This window comes from Triturus cristatus, chromosome 3_1 (genome assembly GCF_964204655.1).
Source record: "Triturus cristatus chromosome 3_1, aTriCri1.1, whole genome shotgun sequence".
NCBI lineage: Eukaryota > Metazoa > Chordata > Amphibia > Caudata > Salamandridae > Triturus > Triturus cristatus.
Genome location: NC_140583.1, coordinates 358,703,680 through 358,718,864, shown reverse-complemented (window position 1 = coordinate 358,718,864; position 15,185 = coordinate 358,703,680). Strand labels below are relative to the sequence as shown.

General features: G+C 45.4%; 1 protein-coding gene across 13 annotated transcripts in view; it reads left to right on the top strand.

The window, feature by feature from the left end:
• TCF12 (transcription factor 12) overlaps window positions 1–15,185 on the top strand; it is a 692,950-nt gene that overhangs the window by 474,881 nt on the left and 202,884 nt on the right. For all 13 annotated transcript variants that reach the window (XM_085644109.1, XM_085644104.1, XM_085644112.1 and 10 more), the window contains one exon: window positions 5,444–5,502. In XM_085644109.1, coding sequence (XP_085500235.1) covers window positions 5,444–5,502 — 59 coding nt within the window. The remainder of the gene's footprint in view (window positions 1–5,443; window positions 5,503–15,185) is intronic.

Genomic DNA, 15,185 nt, shown 5'->3' with positions numbered 1-15,185 from the left:
TTGGTATGTGAGGAGTCTCCCCAATCTTCCACCAGTCCCGTGATTCCCTTGACTGTTCACGTTTGTCATAGCTCCACCTTGAAATTGCTGGTTTGCTGGACTTCCCCGCCCATACCTAAAGCTGCTATCGCTATCACAAAAGGGGTTCTATTTTTTTATATACAATATAAATGACCGCATAGTCTGAGCATCAAAACGTTGTACAGCCTCTTCCGTTTCTATGCTCAATTGTGTTGAAAAGTTTACACCAGTACTTGAATAGGACATTATTGTTCCTATCCGTAAAGGATGGTCATTTATGACATCTGTTGTACCATTTTGTGCGGTTTTAGCGAAAGAAAAAAGATCTTGCAGAGTTCTATATAGTGGTCATAGGCTTGGATCCTGCTGGCAAAGAGATATAGATATTTGCAGCTTGCACCGAAAAAGCAGTATCATCAGTAGTGAAGGTGCCAGTTGTGCACTGTACTTGGGGTGTGCATGCATCTTTGAGAAGCAGGTACTGTTCTTGACATAAGGTGGAAACTAAGCCCACCGTAGAACCCAGCACACATAAACGGTTGCATGGGATGGCAGAAGCTAAAGTTCGCAAAAATCCTTTAATCAGAGGAATCGAAGCTAGCTCCAACCACGGCAAAGAACTCTTCAGCGTCACCAGGGAGTTACTCAACCTCTCAGCTAACGAAAACAACATCACCACTTACCAAGAACTCTGCAGTACTCTGGCAGACTTCTTCCATGACAAGATCTCAACCATCTACAAACACTTTGAACCCTCCATTGCCGCTATCTTCAGCCTCTTCGCGCCCACTGACGTAAACTCCGACCACCTGATTACCGCTTGGAACCAGCTCACCACATAGAGCACCACAAACATCATGCAGTCCATCTACTTAGTGGCACCCACAGAACACTGTCCCCACCATATGTTCTACCTCGGAAGCAGGACCATCAGCAGTGAGCTCACCACCATCTTTAACACATCCATCACCACGGCCATCTTCCCTATAGAATAGAAACAGGCAGAAGTCGAACCCCTTCTCAAGAAACCATCTATTGACCCCAACAAACTCAAGAACTACCAGCTCCTCTCTCTGCTCCCCTTTCCCGCCAAAGTCCTCAAAGCCCATCAACTGCCAACTCACGGAATACCTGGAGAACAACGATCTTCTGGACTCATCCCAATCCAGATTCTGCACTAACCACTGAAACCGCCTTGATCGCTGCCACCAACTACATCAGTACCCTCCTAGACTGGGGAGAAAAGGCTGCCCTGGTCCTTCTCGACCTCTCAGCTGCATTCAACATGATGTCCCTCCATACCCTGATCAAGAGGCTGCAACAGATCTGAATACAAGGGAACACCCTCAAATGGATTGTTATCTTTCTCACTGGAAGAACCCTGAGAATCTGACTACCACTATTGACTTTGGAACCCAAAAACATCATCTCTGGCGTCCTTAAGGTCCGTCCCGCAGCCCTACACTGTTCAATGTTTACATGCCTACCCATCCCCCCAGTCACATCGTCAGAACCCACGGACTGAAAATCATATCCTACGCAGACGACATCCAGCTCCTCCTCTCTCTATCAGGAGACCCATCCACCACGAAGGCCAGCTTCCGCCTGTGCATGACCAGCGTTCCCAACTGGATGCAGTTCAACTGCCTCAAACTCGTCAAACACAAAACGGAAGTACTGATCTTTGGAAACAGCACCTCCCTATGAAATAACTCCTGGTGGCCTGCTAAACTAGGACCCTCACCCACTCCATCAGACCATGCCCGAAACCTCATCATGGACAGCAAGCTCACCATAAAAAGCTGGATCACCTCAGTCTCCTCTGCCTGCTTCTTCATTCTTGCAATGCTCCGAAAGATCTTTAAATGGGTCCCTGTTAGCACCAGATGTACCATCATTCAAACCCTCGTCACCAGCTGCTTGGATTACGGCAGTGCACTCTATGTAGGAAATACCACACACCTCCTGAAGAGACTGCAGACCGTACAGAACTTGGTAGCCAGGCACATCGTTGACCTCCCCAAAGGTACCCACATCACCCCACACTTCAAACTTTACTGGCTCCCTGTTCACCAAAGATGCCAATTCAAGATGCACAACCAAGCACCAGTGTGCCTCAACCACCGCCTGAGCTTCCACCAACCTTCCAGAAACTTGTGTTCTACCTCCCTCGCACACACTCCTCTCACCTGCCAAAGCAACAGTGGAGGAGGAGCCTTCTCCTACCTCGCTGCGAAGTTCTTGAACAACCTCCACCTCTGGCCCACACCCTCTCTTCAAGAATTCAGAAAGGGACTCAAGACCTGGCTGTTCAACTCATTCCACCCATAAAAGCAAGGCTGTCAGCGCCTGGATACCCTCGCGTGTAACAAGCAGTGGGGGGTTACTAGCAGCGCTTTATAAATCCTGTTTGATTGCCTGAACTTTTCATCACAACCTGGTTGCCAATCTCTGCACGTAACACACCAACCAATCACCTCTTTAAAAATGAAAAGCATTACTTATTTAATGTCGACAACTAAAAAGTGTACAATTTAAGTTGGCTTACCTTGGAAATTCCTCTTTTCTTTTCAAATGTCTTCCGTTTGAGTAATTTATAACATCAATTATATATGTGTACGTGAAAGAGACACGTGGTTTATAAGAAGTCAAAATGACATCTAAAAGTTCTTTCCTCATTTATATATGAATGACACTATTTGTATATCTTGATTTCATGTAGTGATCAATATATTTGAGTAGGATGATGGAGCACTAATTGAGACATAATGTGATCCCAAATCCCCCTTGTTTTCGTATTGTATCCTGACATCAACTTGATCTTAGAAATATAAATAAAAACATTGTGCTTAACTTTATGAAGCAATCGCTCCATTCCTTGTTTGGGTTTCATTATTGCATGATATGTGACGCGTGTGTCTTTGTCCTGTCTTGTGTGGCTTTTTACTGCGTGATGTTATATGTTTAACATTTAAATAGCCATGAAGTTTCCATGTACGTTCCGAATTGTATTCGTATAAACAGTCCTAGTTGAGAGTGCAGGACACTTTAAATAATCTGTTGATTAACGTGAGTGGGTGAGTGCATACACCTGGGCTGGTAAGGTGGTCTATTAAATGCACATACTTGGATATTGGCACCACCTGGCGCACCCTCCTGTCGCACTGCTGTATGGGAAACTTCCCTCATATTAAACACTTGTTGGAAACGTATCCATTTTCACCATTTTTCATACATGTTAAGACCCAAAATTATACCATTCCTTGTGCCATCACTCTCCAGAACTCCATAAATCACTGCAGAGACAGCGAAGTTCCATCCTGTTTCTTTATTTAATTTTTTCGTATGTCCACTGAGTGCTCAAAGGCTTTTCACAGTAACACGTTCAAATAAAGGTCAGGATAAAAACTTGCAGCAAAGATGACTCATTACTAATGCCCAATGCGTTTCGAGCCTCACCGGCTCTTCGTCCGGGGTCTCTGTAACGAAATAAAAAGCACATCTCAGCTACCCATTCACTGCTGACATAAACGATACAGACCAAAACCTGCCTCTCCTATTAACCCCTTCAGTGCCACGCCCTTTCCCCCTCCTGTGCCGGGCGTTGCACTAGTGGGTGGGGTTCATGACGAGATAGTCTCGTCATGGGCACAGCGCAACCGTGCTCCATGACGAGACTATCTCGTCATGGGCACTGAAGAGGTTAAACCTGCCCTCAGTATCCTACACCTTCTATTTCTAGTGTATTAGAAATCAAATATTCCGAAAGCCAAACAGATCTTGTCTCTCCCACGCCTCAATCCCCGTCACCCTCTCATGATTACCACACCCGCTACTGAAATTAAAATGTGACCAACATATTGTGCGACCCTCAAAACTAGTGACATTACTCTCTCTCTCTCTCAATTTAACGCATGATACTCCCTTGTTTAAACCAACTGCCCCGTTTCCCTTTATCTTCAAACGTATCAAAAATACCTAATGCGAGTCGCTGCCTGCAGCCTGTCCTCTTCATGCTCCTCTCTCTTTCCTGGTAACGTTATCAACTCTTGATGGTGGTCAGCCGTTGATTATAAAGCCGAAACCTCCCCCCCACGTGTAGCCTCTCAAACCCAACCTCGTGACTCATAACACCTGAAACTGTGCTCAATCATTTTCATCACCTAACGTGAACTACAGATCCCATAATGCATTCTCCAGTACCATGGTACAACTAAAACGGACCTAAGTTAACAAAAACCCACCCTTGAAGTTTGCTAAACAAAAGAACTCTTTCACCCTGAACATAAAATAAATAACGTGACAAAAAATAATGATAAAATATGTGCTGAAGAATCACAGTGCTTCAGAAGAAAAAAAGGAAAATGTGCAAAACATAGTGCAACAGTCCAATGAGTCCGCTGCTATGATGCACTTTTGATGGATGTAATCCTCATTTTACAAAATCCACTTCCTGCTTCGCCGCTGTCTCTTTAGTGATTGGAATTCTCCTTAGCTGAAGTTCATTTAAATCTCGCTTTGTCAATGGGGTGCAAACCAAATTGGGACGGTGCGTTTCATCGAAAGACAATTGATGAGTAGGAATGCACTCCTTCCCTTGTCATTTGTACTTTTGTTGCTGCTGTTCAACATTTTTCATCAATGAATGCATGCAGACGGGCCCTGTGGACCGCCCCGGCCACAGTTTATGCAAAAGCAGAAAACTCGGGCACCACATGGCGCACCCTCCTGTCGCACTGCCGTATGGGAAAGAGACCCCTGACGAAGAGCCGGTTAGGCTCGAAATGCATTGGGCTCTAGTAATGAGTCATCTTTGCTTCAAGTTTTTATTCCGACCTTTATTTGAACATGTTACTGTGAAAAGCCTTTGAGCACTCAGTGGACATATGAAAAAATTAAATAAAGAAACAGGATGGAACTTCACTGTCTCTGCAGTGATTTATGGAGTTCTGGAGAGTGATGGCACAAGGAATCGTATAATTTTGGGTCTTAACATGTATGAAAAATTGTGAAAATGGATACGTTTACAACAAGTGTTTAATATGAGGTAAGTTTCCCATACAGCAGTGGACAGGAGGGTGCGCCAGGTGGTGCCCGACTTTTCTGCTTTTGCATAAACTGTGGCCGGGGCGGTCCACAGGGCCTGTCTGCACGCATTCATTGATGAAAAATGTTGAACAGCAGCAACAAAAGTACAAATGACAAGGGAAGGAGTGCATTCCTACTCATCAATTGTCATACTTGGATATTGACACCCAGAATTTCCCCAATCTTTAATGATGTCCGAGTTCTGCTACGGCTTAACTTTTGTATTGCTCTGTACAACGCAAACTGAATGGATTGGGAAAGAGAAATATGTACTGACTCCAGACTTCATTACTATTTCCAAAATGATGCTGATAAAGTATGTTTATTTTTATAGGTTCAGAACCCGTACAAACAAAGAAAGTGAGAAAGGTGCCTCCAGGATTGCCTTCTTCTGTAAGTACTGAGTGTTTTCATATGTTTAATTGAAGAGGGTGGGTCGCGCCAGAGCTGGTATGAGGCATGGGCAAAGTGGGCAATTGCACAGGGCCGTCAGCTTTAAGGGCCCCCTTTGGAAGGTGATTTCTCTCTATATCGTCTGTCTATTTCTCTAGCTTAACCTCTCTCCTTCTCCAGTGAAATCTGAAGGATTTTTGTGGCCCCGGGAAAGCGGTTTTGTTTTAGTCACTGTCTGAAACTTTCTGATAGTTTAACCCCTTGAGTGCCCATGACGAGATGGTCTCGTCATGGGCCGCGGTTGCGCTGTGCCCATGACGAGACTATCTCGTCATGAACCCCGCCCGCTAATTCAACGCCCGGCACAGGGCGGGGAAAGGGCGGGGCACACAAGGGGTTAATATTTTATGGCATTCTGCTAGCTTCAATTAGCACGGAATAGGTGATACGTTTCGAAATTGTTCCTAACAGGGGGTCCCAAAATACATCTTGCCCAGGGCCCCAAAAATCTTTAAATAACATTACATCGCACGGTATGCTTTTCCTCGCTGTGCCAGATTAGAGGTGAGCAAACCACTGAAAGCTCGAACCAGAAGCCTGGCTCAGCTAGAGGTCTTCTGGCACCCTCTGGCACAAAACCAGCCGAGCTTTCCTGTGTCTACTACTTGCCACAGGTGTACTCTCAGGCTCCAAGAATTAAAGACTAACATTAAACAGTAGAGGTCAGATAGGTGACCGTCTGGTGGTTGTACTACACACTGTGAAACAACAAAACCTGTGATCAGTCTCAGCTGCCCTGCTCGCAAATTGTATGATCCTGCGCAAATATTTATTTTTACTGAGCCCCCTTTTTCTTAATTAACAAATAGAGCAACTTTAAATATGTGATGTCAGAATGTGTGCTGTGATTTAATAGACTTGAATGTTGCTCTTGCTAAAATAATAATAAAGGCCACTTTTAGCTAATTCATGGTAATTAGCCCTAAGGGGGTAGGGCTGTAATGTTCCTAAGTTCACGTAAAAAAAACTATAATCAACAAATCCCACACAGTGTGGTTATATAAGCCAATGTCCTAGGTGAAACGCTTCCACGTGTTTAATAAATAAACCTTTTGAATTTTGAGGAGCCTTTGCCATATTTTTGCTTGGTGCATGATTTACATAATTTACATTCTAAATATTTGCAAGGCTCCGGTCGTGCATGGGCTCTCGGGGCCAGAGCCGACTCCCTTTGCATTTGCTGGCTCGTCATCCTCTGACAAACAGGATCAACAGGAGCACCGTACATGGGCTACTGTTGCGCGCCGTGGCCTACTTGTGCCACGCTGGATGAACAGGAGCGCACTGTCGCGTGCGACGCACGAGGGCTTGCGCCGTGGCCTTCCGGTGCCCTGTGGATGAACAGGAGCTCTGTACAGGGGCTGCCCTCCCGTGCGACGCGGAAGGGCTTGCGCCGTGGGTTCCCGGTGCCAGACTGGATGAACAAGAGCGCTGTACAGGCAAGGCTTTAAGTGGGCCGGGGTTCACCGGTGCTGAGCACCGGCAGCTTTTTAAAGGGGGGCTCGAAACAGGTCTCTATCGGGCTCTGTTTTGTGCCCTGGCACAGGCGGTCCGTTTTTTCCGGACTGCAGTGACAGCAGGCACATCATGTGCGCGAGCTCACACTGCTCAATTCTCACTAGTGTAGAAGTTACGGCATGACGTCATGCCAGGTGAGCGTTGGAGGGGAAGGGAAATCCTTTAAAGAGAATCATTGTCTCTCTGGTTATCCCTTCTCTTTTTGAATCTCAGGAGCAGCAACGTTTTCGTGGTGTCACCAGGGCTTTAAGAGGAAGCTTTTTCAATATTCTATACAAGCCATATGTGCTGCATATTTATCTTGTGGTGCAACTAACAGCCATTGACGAAGCCAATAGTCCTGACTTGCATTTATGATGTGACTTGTTGCTTCATATATTTGGATGCAATGACGGAAACCGCAAAATACAAGTCGGGCGGCACACTATGCTAAGCACAGGTTTTTAGCTTAACCTGTTTTTAATCCAAGGGCCCTTAATTACATTGACCACGCCCCTTTGAGAGACCCCCAAGTTTGTTCATCCCACTTTAAGCCCTGTGTGCAGGGGCTGCCCTCGCGTGCGAACCGGAAGGGCTCGCGCCGTGGCCTCCACGTGACAGACGGGATGAACACGAGACTTGCACAGGGGCCACCCTCAAACGATGCTGCACTCCAGAGCTGCGACGTGTGGCTCACTCGGATGTTCTGGTTCTGCCCCCTTGTCCCTGTCATATGAACTCCCTCTTGGGAAGACGGGCAGGCCAGGGGCTGTCAAAGAAGATCTCGCGTACAGGTCTTTTGATGTTTAATTAGTCATTATGTTGCCGAACAGGAGGACAGACAGAGATTAATAGCCGGGAATCTGAGAAATTTACATTTGTAATAATCCCAGCGGAGCTGCAGACATTAAGATTCGGAGGACACGTACGGCTCAGCTTGCCTCTGTAGGGCTGAGGTTATTAATATGCATAAATCACCAAGTCAGATGTTCATTGTGAAGCCCTGGCGGATTTCAAAGCCTTCATTAAGCCTTCCTCAACTTCAGCCCGGCATCAGGAAGGCTTTCAGGCAACTAGTTTGTTGATCCCTCTTCGCTTGAAAATTTATCCTTTGAGAATAAAGGGCTTTGATGAAAAAGGTTGGATGGGTTTTGGAGGAAAAAAATCATTAATGGCTGTGATAATCTAATGCTATAGGGGTGTTTGGGGGTATTAAACGTGCTTTATTCTTTAAAGGAAGAAAATTGTTTATAAACGAAACTGCGTTTAAAATCCACGTGAAGTGAAATATCCCAGTAAGTGAAAGATAGCGAGGCGGAGAACAAACGGGGGAGGGGGCGGGGGGAGAAGTGCTCTGCTGGCTTGCAGGATGCGTCCCTTTGTTGTGTAAATGGAGGGAAGGCTTTTATTTGGCAGCACTTAACACAGGGGCGCAGGTGCGCTCGGATGAGTCAGACTCCAGGCGCAGTGGTCTGAATCAGACATCCTGCGCAGGCGGCGCGCGCGCAAAAGGGGCCACGCGGGCCTGCGCTTTCCAGGCTGGCTCGCGGCCTGGCTGTGTTTTGATGTTTTGTGTTATCTTTTACCTTCTGAAAGCTGCACTCGGGCCCGACGCTGAAAGCCTGTTTTCGCCATGTTTTCAGCGCCATGTGTTTTCCCCCAGCCTCGGGCAGCTGTGCTCGGAACCTGCAGCCTACCTGGGAGACGGGCTTGCAGCTGCAGGCGCGGCGCGAGGCCTCTGCTTGCAAAAGCACCGGGGTCCCAGCGGAGGCCCCGAATTGCTTAATAAACACAACCAGCTCAGCGGCCCCGGCACCGATTCCCGCGGCCGGGAATATATTTGTGAGTGTCTAAAAATAGGCTTGCAATTTGCATTTTAACAGTTGTGCGCCATGAGAGGTTGGTGCATTCTGCTAGATTAGCACATGCATTAAATGTAACCAGCAGGAATATGTGGCAGGACAAATGTCATCTCATGGAACACGAGGAGCACAGTCTGTTCTGTCCATGGTTAGCTATATAACCTACAAAGAAGGATATTGTATTACATTTTAATGCTGTGGCCTAACTTTGCTTTAGTCTATACTTTTTATGTGTATTTACCCATCTCCATGGATGCGGATAACAGATGTGCAGCAGATCTTCCTCTGTCACACACATGCTGCTGCTCTGCAGGCGGCAGGACACCGGTGTGTTATATTGATTCCTGCATTGCTGAAATGCAAATGTATTTCAAGCATTCAAGGCCTCACTAATTATGTGTAAAAGAGCAACCCTGTACATATATTATCTTGATTTTTAGATTGACTGGCAGGCTAGTAACACCATTCGTTTGGATGAGAAGTAGGTTTTATTATGCTGAATAATAGACGGCAGCACTTGTGTCCATAATTCAAGAGTCTATCCCCAGTGCCCTCCGCACATCATGGGTACCTCTCCTTACTTCCTCACGCAGATGTTTTTAGCAGTTCTCCCACCCTTATAACTATTTCTTAGCAGTTGCCTTAGCCACCATCGTGGAGTCATCCATAAGGGATTGTTTTAAAAACATTCTTATGGAACTTACTGAGAAGACTTCGTAATCACCTATCATTTGTACAGCGCTTGCATCCAAAGCGGTTTATATTAATTTGAATTGAATTTCATTTTTACCAGCCTCTAAAGACTGTAACTGGCTGAATTGAGTTTGCTGAAATCCTAACATGCAGATCGTACCCAGATAGCGACATCTCTGAGCCATCTAAGATTTCGCTGCCCTGCCAACAAAGTATCCCATTTGACAGGATGGGAGGGACTTGATGAGCATGGGCGGGGGAGGGCTACTATCCAGCTTCTCCTGCACAATATGAGGCCCACATAATTGAAAAGAAAGAGAACAAGGCTTTCCCCATCGCTCTAGGAAAGTGAACCTACCTACACAAAGAACAAACCAGGGACAGATTCCCGGTTGGAAAAATAATGGATTCCTACTATCCTTGTTGGTCCTGAAGAAAGCCACCGACCCTCTGGGGCACAAGTAGGCAGAAACATATAGACATTTTTTTTTTTTTAATCACACGGTGAGGGGGACCCTTTACACATCCTCAGACACATCTACTGTTTTAAACTTTACCCCTTTCTAGGTACTATTAAATTACACTTACTGTTGGTAATTTGAGATCTTTTATCATGTTTTGGATCCCACTTAATCTCTTCAAACAAAGAGATTACCTCCTGATGGAGGAAAAGACCTGATGATGGCGCTATCAACCAACAGTACGTCAGTGACGAAAATATGACGCTGACCGAAAGTAGTTGTTGAGGGTCCCACAGGTTTCCCCTCTGGGACCCTCCCAGATCTTTTGATATTTTTTGCTCTACACCAAATGGCCATTCGCTGGCCAAGATCAAATGTTTCAGAGGCTGGACTTTCCCACTGAAACTTTAAAATAACTTGCTTAAATTCTGAAAAGTCCTGTACAGACACATCTTCTGATCAGACTATGGTCCTGGCCCTTCAGTAGGTGTACTGAAGATTATACCTTAAATCTATGTAGTGAGTAGGTGCCACTTAAGAGAGGCTTTTAACTTTTTGGACAGACTATAAAGACTTTTACATCCTGTTACCACACACCAAGTCTAATTATAACCTGCTTGCCCTGGACTGCTTATTAAACCTTACCACCTTTATTTCTCCTTGAACACTTGCATGTTTTGATGTTGCAGTGTCTAGAGTTCAGAAGCCCATGAACTGATCATACCACATGGCTAGTGGTTCTGATATATGTGGCTCTTCTTCCGGTTCCTCCGTGTTTCTATAAGCCTCATCCTGCAGACTTAAGACCATATATAGCGTGAACATGGTATAAGCCTGAACTACATTTCTTTTAAGTGCACCACATCATACCACCTTTCTGGTTAAGCTTCACCATGTGCAATTTGGTGGGTCTGCTCTTCGTGATAATTTTACACATAGTTGCACTCCTTTTGTATCAGTCAGATGAAGCCAGCAAGGTACAGCAGTAAAGGTTCAGTTTAGCAGCAAGTACAAAGTACCAATGTCATAACCCGTTCTTTACCTTGTACCCAGTTAGCTACTACCTTATGTGCCAATAGATCTGGGAAGTTTGAGCCACCATTTTAATTGGCAATTTTAACATACTTGAATTTTTTATATGAAGTGTGCGTTTGTGTGTATATATATATATATATATATATATATATATATATATATATATATATATATATATATATTATTTATTTATTTATTTACAACGCAAAAGATCATGCTGGGTATCAAAAACCCCGGCATCTGCAAACTTCTGGCAAAATCTGGGATTTTCATAGGGGGTCTCTTTGCACTCCCCACGTGATCCAGGAGATGGGTGGTGCTCCTCTGGACCCCTTTTGGCTACTTTAACTTCTTTTTTATGAATACGGGAGCAGAGTTCCACATCCTGTAATGGCCACTGCAACATTTTTCTTGAAGTTGCAGCAGGTCGGTCAAAGACCTTCAGGTCCACAAACTCAATGAAAAATCGGGGGGGGGGGTTTGGGCAAACACTCCCTCATCCGATGTGGCGTGAATATTTTTTTTTAAACAAGTTGTGGATCCATATGTAGGTTTGCGAACCCGTATTCATGGTCCTCCATAAATGAACGTTCCAGATATATATTAATTAAACCTCTTTATGTCCGGACAGAAAAAAATTCAAACTGTAATTTCTGGTGTTTGGTGTCCAAGAGACACTGAACTCCTAGATTTTGTAGGTGAGCACCCCACCCTGTGAAGGATGCGTCTGCTGTTAGCACGACTTGTGGAACAGGGTCGATGAACAGCCGTGCTTTTAACAGGTTTTGTGTTTTCCACCACTGCAGAGAGTGATGAGTGCGGCTATCGACCAACACTAGACCATCCAATCGACCCTGTGACTGAGTCCAATGTTGTGCTAAACATTTGTGTAGAGGATGCATGGTCTGTCTCACCTGAAGCACTATCGCTATGTATGATTCCATCATTTCCAAAAGATCCATGAAAGTTTTGACTTTCAAGTATTGATTGGCCTGCAGGTGAGTATTCTGCGGAGCGTCATTCTGGGGTTGGGCTGGATCTGGAAGTGGATGTGTTCCTTGGGTGGCGTCAATTTGTTGATTGTCAGTCGGATGGAGCTTTTGTGGACGATAGCAAGGCCTCCTCCTGGGCGCTTGTGGCGGTCTTTTCTCAGGATCTTGTATCCGTCGAGGATGGCAGTTTCGATATCCGGTGCGGAGCTGGCGGTGGTCCTAGTCTCTGTGAGGAAAGCAACCTTGGCGTGGGGGTGTTGAGGAGGTTCCTGATTTCTATGGCGTGTCTGTGTAGGGAGCGTACGTTGAGGAGAAGGCAGTCCAGTGGTGTGTGCGCACGCTGGCGTCTGGTGGGCTGGAGGCTACTGCTGGGGTCCAGAGGTGGGTGAAGGTGCGGCGACAGTGTCTGCATGAGATCGGGCCTTGAGTGTTGCTCGGCGTCGAGAGCTGGAAGTTGTTGAGTCTGGGGTTGAGTGTGTGGAGAGTGCTGGGGTCGTATCGGCGGGGGTTCAGGGGACCAGGGTCCGTGGGCAGGTTGCGGATAGGCGCAGGCGGGCTTGCCTCTGGCGTGCCAGCAGCGCGCTCACAACGCGCGGCTGCTGTTAAATAGGGGTAGGGCGTTCAGCTGGGAGGTTGGAGCGGGAATGACATGGGGGGAGGGGCAGTGGGGACAGCAGCGGCGGGAAGAAGTAACGGGGAGGGCAAGAGGAGAATAGGGTAAGAGACAGAAAGCGAACAGGCCAAGCGAAAAGAGGTACAACAGGGGAAAGAGGCAGAGAAAACAGAGGCACACAAGAAAAAGGCAGAGAGAAATAGGCAAAACCGAGAGAAAAAAGGCAGCCATGAAAAAGACAGAACCAAGCGGAATAGCAGAGGAGCAGTGTACTCTTCCACTAGACCACCAGGGAAATGGCCATGCTTGTATGGAGTACGTTTGTTGACTTGGCATGGCAGCACAGCTCAGACTAATTTGTGCAGAAGTCTTTGTCCCCAACTCACTAACTTAAAGAAGGTGCTCAATCAGCATACCTAATTCCCTAAGAATCTGCAGATCAGGGCTCGTCTCAGAACGTCCCTTTTACATTTCAACATTTTAGGTCGAGTCTGGGCAGTGCATTCGCTGCTGTGATGCATGCTGTATTGGAGTATGGACTTGAAGCCCAGCACACACTCCGCCTATATGTTTAATTGGCTTGTGTCACTGTTCTGTGTAAACGCTGGCTTCCGATTTATTAGGCGTGCTAGTCTGCCATGTCTGCATTTGTTACGACTGGACCTTTTACTTGTCTTCTTATACGGTCTGCTTTATCTTGGCTGTGAGCACTATGTTGTTTACACCTATTCCACCAACTACGTCGCAGCATGCCGCCCGCTTTTATTTACTAATAAGGGTCCGCTTTAATTATAGCGTTTCTTTATCAATTTTCAGCTGCTCGGTCCGTTTTAAGTATAGCGGCGTGCTTATTTATTTAATTTTGTTTACTAGCGCCCATGTGGCGCTTTGACATTCACGGAGGCCACGCCCCTTTCTTTAGATAAGCCACGTCTAAGGAAAGGTGCGCAGCTGCTATTAAAGTGAAAGTGCGGCATGGGCTCTTTCCCCCAAAAAAACATCTGTTTGTCAACTTGACAAACAAATACTCTCTTTTGTCAAAGCGCCCCATGCCGGGGGTTCATCTTAATGTCGACCACGCCCCTTTCTTTAGACACGGCTTGTCTAGAGAAAGCGGCCCAGCCTTCATGAATGTGAAAGCGCATCATGGGCGCTAGTAAATAAACAAATATTTGCAATGCAATAGGCCTCACATTTGCAACCCCTCTGGTTTGTGTCCCGGTCTGCTGTGGCTTTAGCTTCTCCACTTCGCACATTGTCTTTCAAAAAAATAATATTCACATGTGTCCACAAACCCAGGTTTGGGGCTGTGAACCCACGTTGATGGGCAGATAAATATTCCGCTTCTCAGATGCACTGCCAGCTTGGGAAAGGAAGGGTCTGTGCGAGTAGAGTGACCAGGCTGTCTGTATTTGCGAAGGCAGTCTGGCTTTTCATCACCTGTCCAAGCAATTCCGCTACATTTAGCAGATGTTCCAGTTTTGAAGAGAGGGTGGAGTGAACAAAGAGGGAGACAAGTTTTCATTTGTTGCAGTGCAGGATTAGCAGCCTATAATTGTCATAGATTATATTGTGCATAGAAGTTGCATTTAGTTTCACTTCCCACATTCTCTGCTGGTGATTCTTTTGTTCGGAAATGATCAAGATATAAGCATGATTTTAATACTGTGCTACAGCATCAGCCTTGGTTGCCCCTGTACATAACATGCCTACTGAAACAGGTTTGATTTGTTACTCGTAGAAAGCCTTTGCCAGTGAACTTGCTACAACTATGTCTGCTGTTCAGTTTTAACAGTCTGCCCCTTTTGGCAATGACGCACTCTCCCTACAAAAAAATCAAATATTCTAGCATTTTAAGAGCTAGTCATATGAACAGGTTGCCAATAAGGAAGATGTCAGCATATTGTTTCTGCTACTCTTACACCTTGTACAAACTTAATTAAGACTTGTAAAGAGCATCATACAATACCCAAAATTAGACCGTGCAGCCTCCAAGGCATGTTTGTCACTATAATGTTTAGCTAAAGAAAACATGAATGCAATATGTAAACTTAGATATGTATACAGTTTGTCAAGTCTACTGTCCTTCCACCACATGTGCAAATTCTGTGAATAGGCCCCCAGTGCAAATTGTGTGCATAAGCCCCTATCTGCGTTTTGGAAAAATATTCAACATGCATTTGCATCTTTTTACTCTCAAAGAGCATCCTTTTGCAATTATTGTCCTTTTTTCCCCATGAACAGGAATAAAGAGGTCATCCATGATATTTGGAATGACACTACTCCCCATATCCTTAGAACGCCAGTGCTTATTCATTCAGAGCCTCGTTTGACTGGCAAGTATGGTCTATCCCTCACAGAAAAGCAACTATACTATAAATTGCACAACAAACTTTTTTAAAAATTACTTTAAAATAAATTAATCCATTTTCTTATTATTTCTTTCTTAAATTAAGAATGTTTTATTCAA